The 20758-nt window shown below is 39.5% G+C and overlaps 2 protein-coding genes across 9 annotated transcripts in view; both read right to left on the bottom strand.

Annotated features, from left to right (window-relative positions):
* Positions 1–20758, bottom strand: part of LOC108149906 (angiopoietin-2) — a 269820-nt gene that overhangs the window by 223133 nt on the left and 25929 nt on the right. The gene's annotated exons all lie outside the window — the stretch shown is intronic.
* Positions 2751–4974, bottom strand: LOC121467667. Its single transcript, XM_041709773.1, has 2 exons — positions 2982–4974; positions 2751–2917 (listed from the first exon to the last, which is right to left on the bottom strand). Exon 1 carries the CDS (start codon positions 4237–4239, stop codon positions 3667–3669), a length of 573 nt encoding a protein of 190 aa, XP_041565707.1. The 5' UTR covers positions 4240–4974; the 3' UTR covers positions 2751–2917; positions 2982–3666.

The following is a 20758-nucleotide window of genomic DNA, read 5'->3' as shown; positions in this document are numbered from 1 at the left end:
TGGGAATTAACTTACTGGACACGCCTTGCTGCGAGTAAAAATTTCGAACAACAACATAATCTCCTTCAGAAAATTGTTGCGGTTTTTGTCGTTTTGAATCAACATAGTTTTATAGTCGCATTTCGATTGATTATTCTCTACGCCTGTTAACTTTGCTATCATTGGACCTAAATCTCTATTGACTCTTTCTTCTTGCCCATTAGCTTATGGCGAAGCTGTTGCTATTTTAACATGCCTTACATTGTTTTGTTCAACAAACTCCTCAAATTCCTTTGACGTAAAACAGCTGCCTCGATCAGATATTATGTTTTTAGGTCTACTGTACGATCTGAAATAGTTTTGTAACGCTTCTTTTGCTTCCTTGGAACTAGTTGTTTTGGTTGGATATAATCTGCTGAATTTTGTACATGCGTCAATTATTACTAGTATGTATATTTTATTTGTTTCTTTGCTATTTATCGGACCATAGTGATCAATAGATAACTTCAAACGGACTTGTACCTTTCGGAATAGGATGTAAAAAACCCTCAGTTTTACCTGTTTTATTAGAAAATGCTATACCTTTTAGGCAGTTCTTTATGTGAATCGCAACTTTCTTTCTTATACCTGGAAACCAATAACTCTTACTTATGAGGTCCGTTACTTTGTCAATTCCTACATGCCTAATTTCGTCATGGTATTTGTACAGAACATTTTCTTCCATTGACTGTGGAACACAAAACAGTAGCCTATCGTTACTTTTCTTATACACGACACCATTTCGTAGTTCATAGTGCTCATACTCTTGATTTAGTAAAATTTCTTTAACTCTATTTATATTTTCATCTCTTCCTTGACATATAATTAGATTTTCTTCGAAAGTATTTGTTTCAATTACAAGAATACTATTACTTCGACTCAGTGCGTCCACATGGTGCATTCTTTTTCCCGATCTGTGTTCAAGCTCGTAGTCATAGTTTTGAAGCTCTAAAGCCCATCTTGATATACGAGGATTTATTTCTTTTTTATTTAAAGATAAAGTTTAACGAATGCAATCAGACACAATTTTGAATCTAATTCCTTGCACATAAACTCGAAATCTTTTTAATGCGTTTATTATTGCTAAAGTTTCCAATTCGAAGCTGTGGTACCTTGACTCCACATCGGTTGTACGTTTCGACAAATAAAAGACAGGGTGAAATTTGTTATCCCTTTTCCTTTGTACTAATATTGCGCCATAAGCTAATGAGCTTGCATCACAGTGCAACTCTGTCTCATCTCTTGGATCATATACTGCTAAATTTGGAGCTTCAATTAACTTTTCCTTAAGTATAGTGAACGCATCTAGTTCTTCTTTATTAAAAGCATACTTCTTGTCTTTTCTGGTTAAATCGTAAAGTGGCTTTGCAATAATAGAAAAATCTTTAATAAATCTTCTGAAATAAGAGCAAAATCCTATAAAGCTTGAGACCTCGCTGACTTTTGAGGGCACTGGAAAAGACCTAACATCTTAACCCGTTTCGTTCGCTTTTATCCCATCTCCATTGACTGCATATCCCAAGTAATCAATGGATGATTGCAAGAATTCACATTAATCAAGTCTAAGTTTTAATTTGTTTTCAACTATACGTTTCAAAACTTCTTTTAAAATTTCGAAATGCTCAAACAAACTCTCCGTAGCTATCATAATTTCATCAAGATAGTACACAACTTTTCCCGATCGTACCATATCGGCAAATATCTTGATAATAAATCTTTGGAATGTTGGTGGTGCATTCGTCAAGCCAAACGGCATTCTTAGAAATTCAAACTGGCCTAGTGGGGTGGTAAAAGACGTATACTTAACAGAATTATGATCCATGAACACATGATGAAATCCGTTTTTCAAATCAAGTTTCGAAAAGAATTTTTTATTCGCTAACCTCTCCAACAAGTCGTCAATTAACGTAATCGGGTAATTATCTTTAAGAGTAACTTTATTAAGGCGACGATAATCGACACACGTTTTAAGTTCTCCTGTCTTTTCTTTACGAGAACAATTAGCGACACATATTCAGATTCACTTGGCCGTATATACCCACTGTCTAAATTCTCGCCTAATATTTTTTGAACTTCGGACTTTTCTGCGTAAGACAATCTTCGAGGGTGACACCGAAATGTTTTATTACTTTCAATTCTGATCTTCATAGTACACTTTATTTTAGGTTCCATCGGACGATCAGCGTCTTCATAAAAAGTTTTAAACAAACATTTAAACTTATTTCTAGTTTCTTGACTCACCTCCTTTCCTATCGTATAAGTTGCTTTGCCATCGCAAATAACATTTATATTAAGCATGTCTTTATCGAATGAATCCACATTGTAACTTTCTTCATTCGCAACGATATTGTCTAGTCTGGTGTCAGCTTCGTCATCTTTAGCTTCATCGGCCTCAACATTAATATTCGTTATAATTTCTAAACATTTCGTTACCTCGGGTTTGTTCGATTTTTCTACTCTTTTCTCTACATCTACCTGTTTCTCTACAATTAAATCTACTTTGTAATTGTTTCCAAAATTGCTCTTTACTTTTGTCTCTACATCTACCGGTTTCTCTACATTGAAATCGACTTTGTCACTTTTCACTTTTCCATTAAATGTATACCCCCTGGCTTAACAGATAATTGGTTAGCATCGTTAACTATTTGAACGAGCTTAAAATTACTTAGATTTAAAAAATCGCGTCCTACTACCATTGAGTACCTTACAGATTCATCAGTTACAACCTGTAATTCAATCAATACGTTTTTATTTGAACTATTAATTAGACAAACTGTTTTTCCAATTACATTTAGTTTACTTTCGTTTATTCCGAAGAAGGTATTATCAATGATTACGTTACTGGGAACTACTGACTTCTATAAAAATGAGACGGGGCTTCCAGAATCTATAAGGCACTCTATGGAATAAAATTTATTACGAAAATGTATCGTATTTTTAAATTGAACTCTAAAATGTCTTACATATTCGTTGCCAGTTTCTTTCTTCTTGTACAATAAACACTCTCTAGCCAAGTGTCCAACTTCTCCACAGCCATAGCAAGCTCCATCAGCCCGTACTGGCTTGCGGCATACCTTAGCCAGATGGCCAAGACTGTGACAGTTAAAGCATTTGATGACCCTCTGTTCCGGGGTCGCAGCGTTTGTTGAAGATTTTCCTTGCATCCTATTTTGATGTATCGGAGCTCTGGGTTTCTCTTCATCTTGAAAGGCTTCTTATACATCAGCAGGCACTCCAAAACGTAGTAGTTTCGCTTGGTTTTTAAGTTGTGCATTTTGTATGCCATCTATCAAGTACTGCACTAGTTCGTGAACACTCATAGCGATGTCTTCTGCCAGAGTAAGTTTGTCAAAGTAGTAGTTGGCAAACTTCTCACCGAATTGCCACTGGCGGTTTTCAAACTTGCGTCGCATTTCCAGGACGTTATCCTTGGTTCCAAAAATAATTTTTAGTTGTGCCAGAATCAAGTCGATGGGCGAGATAGCAGCCAAAAATTAGCCTTGCCCTTTAAGCGTGAGCAAATTAATGGACGCATAACGTCATCACTGACTTTGAACACATCACGAACATTTTTTACCACCAGCAACCATTCGTTTATGTTGCCATCGCCGTTGAATTCTGGGAGTAGCTCTTTCACGGTGTTCAAGTTCATTTCTGGCTTGCAAAGACGGTCCACATTTTCGAAACGTAAATTTTGCATCGCCTGTTCCATTCCCGCAGCGTTGCCACCCGATTCGGCCAGTATGTTGGTAGCTGGACTACGTTGAACGCCAAAGGCTGAAGTACTTGGTTGAACACCGAAGGTTGAAGTACTCGGTTGAATGCCGAAGGTTGAAGTACTCGGTTGAACGCCGGTTCCTGGAAGTGAACGCCGTTTCCTGGAGGTTGAACGCCACCACGATCAACTGTCTCGACAAATTTAAGTTCGTTGCCGAAAACATCTTCATCTTCTTCTTCGCTTTGTTCTTCGTTGTTGTTGTTGGCTGCATTGGCGAAAGCCATTTCTCCGACTTGTTCTTCGTTGTTGTTGTTGGCTTCATTGGCCTCATTGCCTCCACCTTTCGTAGACTCCACCTTTTCGTAGTACAACTCCGGAGCAATTTCAGACGGTAGTACAGCACTTAACTTTAACTTGTTTCCCTTTGTGGACAAGACAAGTTTTTCACAGAAACTTTTGATTTCCATTAATTTGAGCTCGCCGAGATTAATGCGTGAAGCCATGTTAACAGATATTTTCCTATTCCAATATAAGTTGGTTAGGTTCAGTTACCACTTAGATTATAGTGTTCTTTGTTCTGCTTTAATTTAATTATCTTTTATTCAGCTTTTCGGTCGATCGCACCGGCCACGCTTTTTCGAATGCCTCGCTCTCTTCTTCGTGCATCTTTTTTTAGGTATGCAAAACACATCGATACTTTTACAAACCAGGGATAGCACACAGAAAATATATCCAGGGTTACACACACTTTAAAATATAATTTAACTATATGACTTAAAACTACTTTGGCCATGGTTATAAAGAGTAGTTTCTTACTTAGTTATTACTACAATATAACACTTATGTGGTTTAGATTACAGCTTTAGACATAAAACTAAAAATTATAAATTTATATAAAGTATAAATTTTCAAAGTATGGAACAGTTTAATATGAAATATAAAAAGTGTTGTTATTTCGGATGTTTCTATGGGAACTATATGACGGACAGACGGACGTACAGACAGACAGTCGGACGTCGGACACACGGACATGGCAGCAATTGCAAAAAATAAAATATTCTTGAAAACATTAAAATTATGATTGGCTTGCGTATATGTTTAAAAACACTGAAGTTATGATGATGCAGCTCAATTATTTCATAGTTCTTATGGCTGCTATATGATATCGCTTTCCGATTTTATTAAAATTAAAAGCGTAATTCTGAACTGTCAAATTATTAATTGGTCAACAAAAATTTCTAAAAATATTAAAAATAAAAAAGTTATATTTAATAATTTTTTTTTTTTTTTTATTATTTGTTCCGAGAGTTTTATGTTAAAGTCGTTCGATTTTGATGAAATTTAAAGCGTAATTTTGAAATACTTAACCATTACTAAATGGCGAAGAACTTAAAAAAAAATTAAAAAACAGCAAAGCTATAATTTTTTTCATTTATTTTTCCGATTGTTCCTATGGGAGCTATGTGCTATAGTCGTCCGATTTTAATGAAATTTAAACCGTAATTCTTAAATATTTAACCATTACTAAATGGCGAAGAACTAAGCAAAAAATTAAAAAAACATCAAAGTTATAATGTTATTAATTTTTCCGACTGTTCCTATGGAAGCTATATGCTATAGTTTCATGCAGATAGCTTTAAAACTGAGGGACTAGTTTGCGTAGAAACGGACGGTCAGACGGACGGACGGACGGACATGGCCAGATCGACTCTCCTAGTGATGCTGATCAAGAATATATATACTTTATAGGGTCGAAAACGTCTCCTCCGCGTTGCAAACTTCTGACTGAAATTATAATACCCTTTGCAAGGGTATAAAAAAATCTATTATTTATGGAAGACACTTAGTACTTTAAGTACCTTACCAATCAATTTTGTTATTGAGGTATTTGAGGCTTAACTTTGTAGCACTAAACGACCATGTTTCGGGAGGCGGTATAGCTCGCCGTGGCCAGGGTTCGAGACAGAAATTTATTTCCTCTTTAGATCAAAGAATATTTCCTTTCCCCAACGAATAGCACCAATATATCGCTACCGTATTTGATTATACGGTTGGTTTGGCTATGTTTCTAATTATAATCGTCTCGGAGCAATGGGAGGGCGGAGTGTGGTACAGCCTACTGGGTTGACGTCGGCGCTGCTGAAGGGCCGAGTGCAGGACTGCTAGCTGAGTGATACCGACCCTGCGGAGTGGTGTCGTCGCTGCTGGAGGGCCGAGTTTCTCACTGCTTACACTGCTTTGTGCACTGGATTGGCACTGCGGAAGGACCGAATCTTGTACTGCTTAATGTGTGGTGCTGGCGCTGCGGAAGGGCCGAGTGTGTCACTGCGTGGTGCCGGCGCTGCGGAAGGGCCGAGTGTAGCACTGCTTGGTGCTGGCGCTGCGGAAGGGCCGATTGCGTACCGCTTACTTTGAGCGCGCGTTTGAATAATGTCAATGTTTAGGTATGAGTTGTACTTAGTTTTAAGAGTTGTTGTGACGGTGGGCCGTCACAGTTTATATTAAAAACTTTAAAATGTGATATGAGATTTTTACAATAAAACTAACAAATCTTTAAATTTTTGTGCCATTTAGAATATCTAATCCAATACATAAACCCAAGCATTTGAGCTCAGAGCCACCATATATATCTATATCTAAGAAATACCTCATTGGAGACACCAAAAATTTCTGGGTTTTGGCTGCTAGACTCCATTGCTTGAATGCAGCGTGCGATTGTTGTTCCAAGCGGACAAGGCGAAAACGGCAACTGAGCATGACATTGTTGACGGGATAGTAACTAAACGTTGTCAGTGCACAGTAGTTCGGCTTGCATGAAGCCGCGGCCATAAATACTTTTAGTTGTTATATTTGGAAGTTGATGCACTATGGTCAGTACAAGCAAGTGACCCTTACGATACCAAGCAATGCTTGTTACGCGCGGACCCCACGGGCTTGCTCAAAACCAGATGTGAAAGAAGACGGACAGGAAATGGTACGGACCAACAAGTTCAAAAACATACGAAACAAAATACTACACGGAGAAAATTTGAGCACGAAAAACCCAAGAGCAAGTCCCAGCGATAATTTCACAGAAAGTAAATAATATTTGATTAAATGAAAATGATTAACTAATACAATACACTTTATTTTTCACATTCGAATTTTTAACTTCCGATCTGTTTCTTGATCCAAAATGGACTGCCAACTTAATTCTAAAATCTTATCCAACGAACATCGGCCAGAAGCTTTTTTTGAGCTTTAAGAACTTTTCCTTTTATTTAGAATATAAGCTTAGGGTGAAATCATGGCATCCTATTGTGAAATTCAAATATGCAGACCGATGCAATTTGTTTGGGCTTGCAATAGCTTGAACTTGGAATGCAATTGATTGGGCTTCGAGCGGAAGCTTATGTTTACTTTAAGTTTGGTTTGTTTATCTTAGCAGGGAAACCAAGAGCGGACTCCAAAGCCAAGGGCATGGGCAAAGACAAAGGCAAGTGCAAAGGCAAGTGCAAAGGCAAGTGCGAAGGCATAGGCAAAGATCGCTTAAATTGAATTTTGAAAATTGTTTATTAATTCCATAAGGGGCCCGGTTTCACGGGTTGGTAAACTTGCACATAACATTTCTTCTCTCTCTGTGAACGCCGCTCTCGGAGAAAACATATGGCATACAAAACTTCATAGGCTGCACCAATTCAGCAATCTTTTTTCTCAAATATTTTTTTTGATAACTATGTAACATATGCCACTCAATCGGTACCCCCAGCGTGTATCCTCAGTGCCACCGCACCCATTGATTATGCAAACAAAATTTTCTCAATTTTTGGAAATAAGGAAATATGCAAAAACAAGAAAAGAAGTTTGTATACCCTTGCAGCGATTTCAAAAATTAAATGTTCTTGAAGACATTAAAATTATCATGGTCTCCATAGAGTGCGAAATTCGTGAAACTTAATTTGTTAAGTTTTAATTAAATAAACTCTTGTAAACTTTACCCGAAATAAATAAATAATAAGTAATTTGTAATACCCTACATACATACGGATAAATTTATGTTTGTATTGTAAATGCCAAGTCAAGCAATGAAGATTGCGTGTGTGCTTTTCGTTCTGAATTCTTTTCGCATTTTTTCTACACACAAGGTTGCGTTTGAAGTTTTCTAGAATGGGAAAACATATTTACAAGCCAACAAAAAACAGTGGTTTTCTAGACTAAAATTAATTCGTAATTATAACAGATTTCTATATTTTGTATAATGCTTAGGCATGTACAATATTAAGATATAGGAATATGTATTAATGCTGGCATTAATCCTTTGAATATAATCCAAACTTTATTTGCTATTCTTTTAACCTCTACTGTAACAAAACGGCATGCGACAAGATTCGACATTCTTTGCACACAGATTCACATGTGAATAATATTGCACGCAGCGTTGTCGCGAAGAATATCACTTTAAGTTTTATGGATGAGCAACGCGGACGTCATTTAACATAAAAAAAAGGTTTTTTTCTGAAAGCGGATTAGAGTTTTTGCTTATATTTTTCATTTTTATTTTTGTTTCTTGTTTTTCTAGCAACTTTCACTTCTTTTGTGTATATCCTTTTCTTTTTATTTCGTTTTAATTGTACCAAGGTATAACCCAAAGTTTCTTGTTTTTCTAGGAACTTTCACTTCTTTTGTGTTTATCCTTTTCTTTTTATTTCGTTTTTATTGTACCAAGGTATAACCCCAATGATGACCGATGTAGCAAAAATATTCTTTTCAATAATTTATTATAATTTTAAAGAAAACGGAGTTGCTTTTGAGTCGCTCCAGCTTTATCAGCGGAGGACATCCATGATGCCATTCCTAGAATCGGCACAACGACGGAGTTATTTTAGGTAAGTGATTTTAATCAAGTATTTATTGATTTTTATTGACAATTTATAGATTTGCTTAATATAATTTTTCTGAAGATCTAAGAAAAAGCTGACAATGCAAAATAAAGGAAAAAACAATCGAGTTCTGAAGAAAACTATGTGAAGTTAAAATGAATTTAATATATTAATAATATATACTTTTCTTTTATTTTTATATTTTCAATTTATTTTCAAAAAAAAAAAAAAATTAACAATGTGTCATATTTATTTTAAATGATACTATGATACTACAGAAAAATGAACAAAATAATTATGGGTTTTGTTTATTGTGAATATGGACTAAATTTGAAATAAATATTTATTCTTATAAAATTGAAGTTTGAAATGTTCAAATCAATTATGATAATATAGTAACTATTATAATTTACTACGAGGCATATATTTTTTTTAAGTTATGGGGCCATGAAAATTATTGCTGGGTTGGGAGGTCGTTGCGTTGTGGCGGTTTCTGCTGGAAACCCGGATTTGGCTGGACAGAGATTTTTTCATTGTAGGTTCGTTTTTGTTTGTCTATTTCAACTTTTACTGCAAGAATGCCGATGTTTTGGTTGCGAAAATACCCCAGTGATAGTTCTCAGGATTCTTGATTGTGCGCGCTGTATGATGTCTATATAGCAGCTGCTCGCGTTCCTCGATAGCTGGGAGCCAAATGTCCCGATGGGCTTGAGAGTGGAATTGTACAGTAGGGCCTCGTATTCCAGACGCAGGGGCGATCGCGCGATTAAGATCCAGTGGAAGCTGTTGGCTTTTAGTTTTAAGGTAGTCGTCTGTCTAGGTGAACGCCGAAATACGTTACTTCGTTGAATTGGGGATTCTGCGTACTATTCAATGATAGTGGAGGGCATGTTTGCCTGTTGAGAGTAAACGTAATGTGTTTGATTTTTTGTTTATTTATTTTAATACGCCAGTCAGATAGCCACCTCCCTACTACGATGAGGTGATTGGCTAGTTGTGTTGTAGCTCGATTCGGGCACATAAAGCGACTTAGGATTGCAGTGTCGTCAGCGAGCGTATATGTTTTTAGCTGCTCGTTCGTAGGAATATCCGCTGTTTATAGGACGAACAGAGTAAGCCCAAGTGTGCTTTCTTGCGGGACTCCAGCTTCGATAATTTAGTCGTCGGATGTTGTTGTGTTGCACCTTACTGCAAAGATCTTTTTGTAGAGAGTAGCTTATGAGTGTATGTAGGCAAGTTTTTTTTGATTTTATATATGAGCCTGTGCGAGATTCTGATGATATTCTGTTAACTTGTTCGATTGTTCCATGGCTTTGACGGAAGCCAAATTGATGTGCCGGGATGACATTGTGTGCTCCCATAAATGGTACTATGCGTGTTAAAAGGCATTTTTCCAACGGTTTAACTAATTGGTCTGTAGAATTATGTAGTTGTAGGCGGAATTATGTGGTCTTTTCCGGGTTTCGGTATAATTAAAATCGTAGATTTTTTCCATTTTCTAGGATAATAGCCGAGACGTATTATCCCATTTGGCAGTTCGATTTTCATTTTTGCGGTTCGGATTTGTGAAGCAAAAGTTTCGGCTTTATCTTCGTCGCTACCTGATGAATTTCTTATCGGAGTGACTGTTTTGATTGGTCTGCTCAGATTTGGGTGGGAACTAACATACTTATTATATTTAAACCAATTGGTTCTGTGCGATGTCAGCCTGTGGGGGTGTTCTGGGGTTTCAGGGTTTTGAAGAAGAGCTATTAGCACTGGCGAATGGTTTGATAAAAGGTCCGAAAGCGATTTGGCGCTTATAATCCCCAGTGTGTCTGTCTAGCATTATAGTTGCAAATCTTTGATGAAAATGGTGCTTGATGCGTTCCCTTATGAGGATGCCGGTTCCGTCGCGGGCTTTACCATCTGGATGATCTGTGCGGTAGAAGGAGTAGTCTCTTATTTGGAAGTTGTATTTGCTTGTGAGGGGCGTTCCTACCAGTAGCATAATGTCGATATGATTTACATTCAGAAACTGTGTTATTTCTAGTTTGTGCATTGGCGTTCCACATAGTTATTCGTAGATTTGACATAAATTATTTAGACTGCCTAGCTGCAAACAACTGTAACGCTCGTTTTCATGAAGGACATAAATTCCATCATACTTTGTTACATGGTAACCATCATTGCATCCAGTGTGCTTTGTGACTGTCCTGGGACGTTTGGGTTTTCCGTCCCTGATCGAAAGGCATCTTGCAGTCATGCCAAAAAAACTTCCAGCGTCGTTTTTGAGTAAGTTTACACGTTTTGATGATTTTAATGGAGCGTGGTTGTCACTCGTCGCATGCGGTTTTTCAACTCCTTGTAGACCACAAAGCCCTGTAGTTAGCCGTGTGGTTTTCTGCGCAGTTTCCAATTCCGTTTTTTCTTTTGGGTATCTTACTTGTTGGCAGGGCAGTTTTCTTAATAGTGAAAGTCTCCACAAACTACACAGGCTGATCGGAGTGTGCAGTATGTCCTGTTGTGTCCATACTCCTGACAGTTTGTGCATTGCACTGGACCGTTCCTTTTATGTGGGCCTTCCACCAGAGTCTTCCTCCAGATCTACCTTAAAGAGTGGTTGCGGCTTTTTGTTTTTGTTAATAATGATACTAAAGTTCTTTGCAGAAAACCCGTTTTCTTTGAGGGCATCCATAACTTAATTAGGGGTTACATAGGGGTTAATACAACCTGCAAGCCCTTGCTGTTTTTTGAACGTGTAGTAGTTTTTCTTAGCTTCCTCAAGGTATTTGGAAAAAACTCGGAATTCCCTTTAGTAAGCGGAACAACATGAAAATTTCCGTCTCTTGGGTAATTCGTTGTCTCTTTGGACACGAATTATTTTTGGTTTTTTACCAACCACGGTGTTCTGCGGCTAAGCTTACGCTTAATTTGGATGTAGCGATCCATGCTGGATTGTATGGCAAGGCCCGATTGTTGAATATTGTTTTGGTTTTGTTTAGCTGTCAGATTTTTTGTTACCGTTGTATTTGGCGCCGCTTTCGGTTCCGCGATAAGAACCGTTTCTGTCTCTGTTGTTAATTTTGCTGCCGTTGCTGTAGTTGCTGCATATAATTGGTTCTCCAGTGGTACAGTCCGATGGTGAGGGGTTATACTCTGAGAACTCCATGCCATAGAAGAAGGTGTAATAGTAAGTAGAGAGGGGGAGCAAGATCGTGCTCTTTGGCTATCGACCGTCAGTAGGGCCAAGATACCCTTAGTAGACGTTTTTTGCAATTCGCTATTACGAGTTGATATACTCTGTACGACAAGAACACGTCTCTTCGGATCGCGGAGCTTCGACGCTCTTTATTTGGATCGTCGCTCATTGAGCTTTTTTTAGCGTGGCACTATTATAAAATAAGTATCACTTGTCTTTAACACATTCACATTCTTCAACTTTTACCGGAGTTCGCGCGAAACACATCCGCTCACTACAGCTGCACTTTTTGAATTGACTATTAACTATTTTGGCATATTTGAATCAAATACAAAAATGTTTGAATTTACTATGCGCATAATTAGATAAAAAAAAACTACGCGACATATTTATATTTACTATTTCCATGTGTGGTTCTAATGATTCAATGATGAAATAGTGACATTTACTATATTTTTTTTTTTACCAGTGTAGGACTAAGTGTTCCAGACTACGACTGGCAGCCGCCCAAACCTAACCTTCTGAACAGATTTTAGAGCTTATAATGTCAAGCGGGAAATCAAACGATAAATAGATTCTGAGCTTCTGGCGCCCAGAACGTCGGACGAGAACGCACGACAGTTTTCCTGGCGTGAAACAGACTCCAAAACATGTGTGTGTGCTTGCGGGGTACCATAGCTATCCGTATTAAGTTTATTCCAAGAAAACTTTTCCCTAGGAGAGGATGATTTTGACAGGTGTTCAGAAGAACACAAATAATTATAAAGTATACGATTTTATGAGCTCTGTCCATGTCATGTTAATCGATCAAGAGCCATAATTTATGATCTGTTACTCAGACCGGACAAGGGTGAAATTCTTAGCACTTTTAATATGTAAGTGCAGGCCACTTCCAAATATAATCGCTTTAGAAGTGTCTCTCACACTGCACCAAGGGCTCCTAAGCTGGAGTCAAAAGATAACTCTCCCGCTCGGACAAGCAGAAGTGTTCTCTACGTAGACCATAGATAAGACTGAAACAAGAATCTTGGAAAAATATTTGAAAAAAAAACAGTTTTAATTCAGAACTCAATTAAAGATTTTGTTTCATTCATTTGACAATCCATAACAACATGGTAACACAAAAGTTTTTCCAATACGCCCAGGACAATGTCTTGAAGGCGCAAAAGAAAATGAAATTTAAAACTTATTGTTTGTTTAATAAAATTTTTTGATTTAATTTATTTTCAAATTAATTTCATATTGTTAAAAGCTGAACAAATTCTGCTTAGTTCTTTAAAAAATAGTAAAAATATATAAATATATAATAAAAAAATACTACTTATGATATAATGCTTTTTAATATAGGTAAAATGGAATGGAAAATGGAAACTGAGGCTATCGCAAAAGCGTATGTTTCCAAACATTATATGTCATAATTGGCGATCCGATTTAATCACTATGGACGGCAGTACATGTAGTGACGATGCGCACCAAGAGCGTGAGCATAGGAGACAACTATATAAAGCCGCAGAATTTAAAATCTGCTGTGATGGTCCGATCGAAACAAGTAGTACACCAATCGACAGGTGTAGCTAAAGGAATAGGGAAAGCTTACCAGCTTTAGAAAAATTAATTTGTATAAAAAAAAGGGCGATGAGAGTGACATAATAAACATTTTTTTAAGCTAAGTTCTTGAGTTGAGTTATTGGTAAAATAGTCCACTTTTGTAGCGCAGTTCAAATTTTGAAAATTTAATACTATTTTGTATTAACGACGCGAAAGCTTGTGATTGCAGTAGTTCGACGATGTTAAATTGCGAATTTGTGAAAACTATTTCGAAAGCGCAACGAAAAGGAGTGGTTACAATGATGTTCGATTGATCACTGACTATTATATTTCAATAATTTCTCTTAGAACCTAACTTATGCTACGGTGGCGAAAGACGGGGCGAATTCGTAAGAGCGAACGGACGAAAGCTTTATTGGCTGCCGCTCTCGCCCTACAACTAGTGATATAAATACAAGCGCCAAGTGCGCAAACACCGCCCCCTCTGAAGGGACGACGTCCTTCAGCCCAGAACGGGCAACAGGGCCAGTCGGTGGACAGCTCGCCGATATTCCCCGTCCTGCGTCCTGACGTCCGCCACGCGAACCTTGCTATCGGCGCCGGCGTGCACCGCTACCACTCGTCCAATCCTCCACTGCTGGGGCGGAAGGTTGTCTTCTGCGACGACGACGAGCGCTTCCACGACGAGGTTGGGCTCCCCCTGGTGCCACTTGGACCGCTGCTGGAGGCTGGAGATGTACTCCCGGGACCATCGCTGCCAAAACCTGTGTCTGAGAGATGAGACACCTCGCCATCTTCGCAAGCAGGTCATGATGGTGGGGCCAGAAGAGGGCCGCCGATGAGCAGATGCCCGGGGGTCAGGCCTCGCCGTCGTTCGGGTCGCTGCTTAGAGCGCCGAGGGGCCTGGAGTTGAGCACGGCCTCCACGCTGGTGAGCAGAGTTCCGAGCTCCTCCGCGGTCAAGAGGTCTTGGCCTACCGTCCGAAGGAACAGGTGCTTTGCAGACTTCACACCTATCTCCCATAGTCCGCCGAAGTGCGGTGCTCTGGGCGGTATGAACGCAAACTCGCATCCTTTTTTTGATGCGAATGTTTTGATACCGCCTCCAGACGGGCTCGGAACTCTCTCATGTGGCGATCTGCGCCGACGAAATTGGTGGCGTTGTCGCACCACACCTTCTCCGGAATCCCGCGACGACTCACGAATCTTTGAAATGCCAACAAGAACGCATCAGTGGTTAGGTCAGACACTAATTCTAAGTGGACCGCTTTGGACGCAAAACAGACGAACAAGGCCACGTACGACTTGTACGGTGGCTTACCACGGATACGATACGTTGTGCTGAAGGGACCACAAAAATCAACGCCACAAATATTGAACGGGAGAAGAGCTCGAAGTCTATCTGCTGGCAAGTTTCCCATAATTTGCGTCAAGAGTTGCGGCTTACAGCGAAAGCAGCGCATGCACGACCGAACTGTTCGTCGGCAGACTTCTTGAGCATTAACTAGCGAGATTTTCTCGCGCAGACGACTTACGAGAGCTCGTGGGCCAGCGTGACAGTTCGTAACGTGCAGGTATGACACATAGAATCTGACGAACTGTGAGCTTTTAGACAGCAACAACGGGAATTTGGCTTCGTACGGGTTAGGACCATTCAATAACCGACCCCCAACTCGTAGAAATTTTCCTGAAGAAAAGGGTTTAACTTTTGAATGTTCGTTGCTACCGGTTTATTTTTCCGAATTTTACTTATGTCGTCCCTGAATTCGTGAAATTGGATAACTTCGACAATTTTATCAAAAGCGAAATCCAGTTCTCTTGGCGAAATACTTTTTTCAAAGGGCTTCGACACCTTTCTGCACCTTTGAATAAAACGAAAAACCCACACGAAAACTCTTAGAAGCTTCAGGTGCGACGAAAAACACTCTATTCTTTGAAGCACATAATTTGGCTCTGGGCTGACTACGAGAGCTATTGCCGATTTGCGTAGCTCCATCGACATTACATCAGCCGGCAGTTCGAAATGTTTATTTACAGGCCAATTATTTTCTGAGTCTAGCAAGAACGAAGGCCCACCGAACCAAATGGACGTTGTAAGCTCCTCTACGTCACATCCTCGGGACACTATGTCTGCTGGGTTGACTTTCGTGGGAACGTGTCTCCAAGTTGCTTTCTCCGACCACTCCAGAATTTCTGCAACCCGGTTCGAAACAAAAACCGACAACGACGAGGGATGGGTTTTAATCCAGTGTAAAGTGATCTCTATGTCTGTCCACAGGAAAACATTCTCAATGGGAGAATTTAGCAATGGCCTGACACGATTATAGAGATCTGCTAGAAGGTGATTATAGAGATCTCAAGGCGAGGCAAAGTTTTCGTCTTGAGGGGAGCTACATTCGATTTGGCGGTCAATAATGACACTTTCAAACCTTCAGCAGTTTGAGTCCGAACGTAGATGCACGCTCCATACGCTCGCATGGAAGCGTCAGCGAAACCATGTATTTGAATCGGGACTTGTGGATCTGTGTTGACGAATCGCGATACCTTAATTTTAGGCAGCTGCAGAAGCGTCGCTTTAAACGTCTCACACGACGTGAGCAACTGCATCGGTAGCGACTCGTCCCAATCTAATTTTAGAAGCCACAGTTCCTGCAACAACATCTTTGCCTTTGTGACCAAAGGACTAAAGAGGCCAAGTGGGTCGAAAAGTCGAGCAGTCACCGACAAAATATTTCGTTTTGTCGCGCGAAGATCCAGGAAAGAGTCACCCAACCGAAATTGAAAGTAATTTTTAACCGGTAACCAAACCACGCCAAGGGTCTTGGTTAAGTCTGAGTCTGCCATAAGTGGCATTACAGCGCTATCAGATGCGGATAACTCGGGGCAGTTTGAAAACCACTTTGCCAAATCAAAGCATGCCTCTTGCAAGACCTGAGAAACTTCGTCTCGAAGGCTTTGCAGGTCCTCAACGCATCCGGCGCCAGTCAACAAATCGTCAACATAAAAATCATTCTGAATAACCTTTGCGGCTTTTGGATGAGTTGCTTGCGCCATCTCTCCTAGCCGCATTAAACACCGAATCGCCAAAAAAGGGTGCTGGCGAAGTTCCATATGTAACGGTGTTCAACTTAAAGATTTTCAGGGACTCAGAAGGATTTCGTCTCCATACAATGAGCTGGAAGTTACGATCAGCTTCGTCCACCATCACTTGGCGATACATCTTTTTGACGTCGGCCACAAGGGCAAACTTATGCAATCTAAACGGAAGCAGAGTCGAGTACAGCTCCTCTTGAATAGTTGGGCCTACCATCAAGATGTCATTCAACGCTACCTGCGTAGAAGTACGGCTCGATGCATCGAAAACTACTCTCAACTTAGTTGAAGTACTTTGTGGCCGTAGAACGCATTGGTGCGGAATGAAATAGTGCGGAGTATTCGGAAATTTGTCATTGGTGGAGGACATGTGGCCCAGTGAAACATATTCCTCCATGAATTCAATATACATCTTCTTCAGCGAAGGGTCCTTTGACAATTTCCTTTCTAGCGACAAAAATCTACGTTTCGCAACTTCGTATGACGAACCAAGAGTATTTGGGTCAGATTTAAACGGCAAACGAACCGAAAATCTACCGGACGACAATCTTTGAGTATTTTTCTCAAAGTGTTATTGACAGAGTTGTTGCTCAGGAGTATGGACTTTAGCCTTGGGCGGCAAGTCCGCCACAGACCAAAATTTCTGCAGGGTTGTGTCAATTGACTCCAACTCTTCCTTCTGGCAGCTGAGATGTACCATTTTTTCAGCGTTTTTATTATTTTTAGATGCACATCTCCCTGTCACTATCCAGCCGAGAACTGTCTTTTGTAAGATGGGGAATTCAGGCCCTGCTTTATCTGGCCAATAGATAAAAGCTCAAAGAATGTTTCAGCGCCGATAAGCATATCTATTTTTTGGGGCTTGAAGAAGAATGGATCTGCCAGCTGAATATTTTCAGGCACCCTCCACCCGCTGGTGTTCACCGCTTGATCCGGATGATAACCAGAAATATTTTTCATAATCCAAAAATCGGACGATAATTGGCAGTTCCCTACTCCCGACTTCACAATCGTGTGTATTTCTTTTGTGGCTTGGGCTTTAGTTCCACCAATGCCTCGCAAGCTCATGCACACGTCCTCTCTTGTAATTTTGAGCCTCTGAGCGAGATCATCGGTTACAAAGTTTATTTGTGAACCAGCGTCGAGCAACGCTCGAGCTAATACAAACCCGCCGCTTTTTGTTTGGACGCTCACAACAGTAGTTGCAAGAATGACTCGATCCGATGCATTCGCATGCAAAACATGCGACGTAGATGGAGACTCCTGCATGAGCGTGGGCTGAGAAGGGGGTGGCAACGCGAGATTTGTGTTTGGGGAATATATGTGTAGCAAAGTGTGATGTGAGGAATGGCACACTCTACATCTGTTCGATTTGCATTTTTTGACCGTGTGACCCTTTCTTAAGCAGTTAATGCATAAGGGTGCTCTTTTAGCGAAATCGAATCTTTGCTGAACAGTTAGGGCTGCGAAGGAAGCGCTGTTTCCAATCTGATGTTCAGCTTAGTCGTAATACATGCATTGAACAGAGTCGTTCCTGGCAGCGACAAACGAAAAACTCCTATTTCCATTCTTCTTAGGGTTAGATTGGGTCTGTTGAACAGTTTTGGGCTTGGAAGCCCCTTCTGCTACCATGTGTTGGTATCGCCTGTTGAGGGTCGACTTACATTCGCTCCAAAGTGGAAGCGAAGTATAATCTAACTGTTCTTCCCATTTTCTTTTAGTTCCTGCGTCGACCTTGCTTTTTACCAGATGTATTAAAATAGCATTAATAATGCGTCTATCATCCCCAATAGACAGAAAGGAGTCATACAAGGCTGTGACCGTGTCGATGAGGGTTCTCAAGGCTGTAACTGACGGCTGGGGAATTTTTTGCAAATTAAAAAGTGTCGATATGTTGTCAAAAAAAATAAGACAATCATTATCGTACACCCGCTTCAGGCTAGCAAGGTCTTTGGGATAATTTTCCGCAGTGACTTGAAAGGCCCTAACTGTTCCTAAAGCGTCTCCAGCTAAACACGAAATTAAATGATTGAATTTTTTTAATATCGTGTAAAGTGTCATCTTTGTCAACGAAAGTTTCGAAAAGGCTTATAAAATTTTTAAATTCGGAGTGTTTTCCGCTAAAAGTTGGGAGAGCAACGCTCGGCAGACGGCATTGAGGCGGGCGATTTGCTGGCGGAGCGGATTTCTCGATATTATTTTGTTTGCACTTGTTTAAAATTGAAATCAGCAATGACTTTGTCACTACGGCCCTCTCTTCCAACTCTTCGCGGTATACATCTTTTGTATCTTTCACTTCTATTTGGTTTTGCAAAAGTGAAGCATTTTCAATGTGCGTATTTAGAATCTCTAATCGACACTCAAGCTCGACCGGATTTACTGATAATTTAGCTTCTTTTAAGTGGCGATAAGTTCGGTTAATACTTTTCATGCAAACATCTCGTTGGTGTTTAAGCTCTTCGATATCCTTAGTTGCCATTGCGTTTATTTGTATTTATTTGGTTGGTATCGAAGAGGTGTTAAATATTTATTTTTATTAAATTAATTATTTGTTTAATAATATAATAAAACATCAACGAGTAATATACCGATCGCACACGGTGTAAGGGAGCTAAGTGCCGAGAGAATTACAGCGAAAAATATCTAAATAGGGTTTTTATATTTTTTATATAAACCCTGCGACAGTATATGACGCTCGCACTCACTGTAGGGGAGCTACCGCTCAAGCTCAAGCGTACCGAAAAAACGAACAAACGTTTAGGCAGACTGAAAATTGCACTGCTGCAGCGATCGAGAACGAAAACGACAAAAGATAACTCGAAATAGCGGCAGCGGTGTCGGTGTGCGTGTGTATGTGTACGCGGCTAGCGGCTCTTCCTATGCAAATGCTAACGGAGAATGATACACTGACCGATAACTAAGGGCAACGCATATATAAGCCTGACGCCGAAATGCGCGCAAAATTATGAAAAGCGCGGAAAAATTGGAAAAGCGCGGGAAAATTCTGAAAAGCGCGGGAAATGTTCGGACAAACTGCGGCGAAAGCTGTTTTATTTATACCCTAAATTGGTGCTACGACGAAAGTTGGGGGAATTAAGTTCGCACTAATTGGGTCGACGACGAGTATTTTATTTGCTTGTTTTCTGGCCAGAGCGATTCACATATAATTCGAAATATATTTATTGTAGAATTTTGGTTGTTAGTACATGCAAATTTTTATTTCTTGGTTAGAATGCTCACTATCTACCGATTTTTACACGAATGCAAAAAGTTGAAAGATGGGCCAAAACACAATTGACAAAACGCCACAGATTAACTTTCAACTTTTGGCACTCTATACCTGGATGGCCGACTTGATAATTGCAACTTCCTTTTTAACTTCCATTTGGCGGCAGCAGCAAATTGAGCAATTCAATTTGCCGAAACGTCAGGCGCAACTTCAAGAACGGCAGAAAATTTCCAGCGACGAAATATTATTGAATTTAATTTATTGGCCGAACCGACACGAATATATTGGTTTTTGTTGGTAATTTTTATAGTTTTTCACCGAAAAAAAATTAAAACTCGCGAACTCTACTGCTAATCACGTCGGGGTCACCATGAAAATTTAATACTATTTTGTATTAACGACGCGAAAACGTGTGACTGCAGTAGTTCGTCGATGTTAAATTGCGAATTTGTGAAAACTATGTCGAAAGCGCGACGAAAAGGAGTGGCTACGATGATGTTTGATTGATCACTGAGTATTATATTTCAATAATTTCTCTTAGAACCTAACTTATGCTACGGTGACGAGAGACGGGGCGAATTCGTAAGAGCGAACGGACGAAAGCTTTATTGGCTCCCGCTCTCGCCCTACAACTAGTGATTTAAATACAAGCGCTGAGTGCGCAAACAAATTTTTTTTGGTATACCACAAAATTAACTTTTTTCGGTGTCTGTTTGTCAGTCTCAAAATATTTTAAGGATTTGTTTTAGAATTCTGGAATCATTTTTCATGGGTTGGGCAAGTCGTTACAAAAAAAGTTTATTTTACGATTTTTTTGAAAAACTAGCTTTTTCAGATAGCAATCGCTAAAAATAGCTAAACTTTGCAAGGCTATAAGTTCTAAACTAGTAAAGCAACTGACAAATAATATAAGTATGTCAATAATCATAGTAAGTCTAAATAAAAAAACTTAATAACTTACTTAATATATATATATATTTTTTTATTATTTTGTTTTACTTTTAACGTATATTGCCCTCAAGCTTCATCAACTTCTGGTATATAACAAGATTTTCTGCATCAATGTTTTCGAAAGTTATTAACCAACAAAAACTGCAACTTTTGGAGCAGTTA

This window comes from Drosophila elegans, unplaced genomic scaffold (assembly GCF_018152505.1).
Source record: "Drosophila elegans isolate 14027-0461.03 unplaced genomic scaffold, ASM1815250v1 contig_492, whole genome shotgun sequence".
NCBI lineage: Eukaryota > Metazoa > Arthropoda > Insecta > Diptera > Drosophilidae > Drosophila > Drosophila elegans.
Note: the sequence above shows the minus strand (reverse complement) of the source record. Positions and strands in the feature narration are given on the sequence as shown.

What these genes read in the sequence shown, in the direction of transcription:
- LOC121467667 (XM_041709773.1), bottom strand. Translation starts at nt 4,239, where the DNA reads ATGGCTTCACGCATTAATCTCGGCGAGCTCAAATTAATGGAAATCAAA.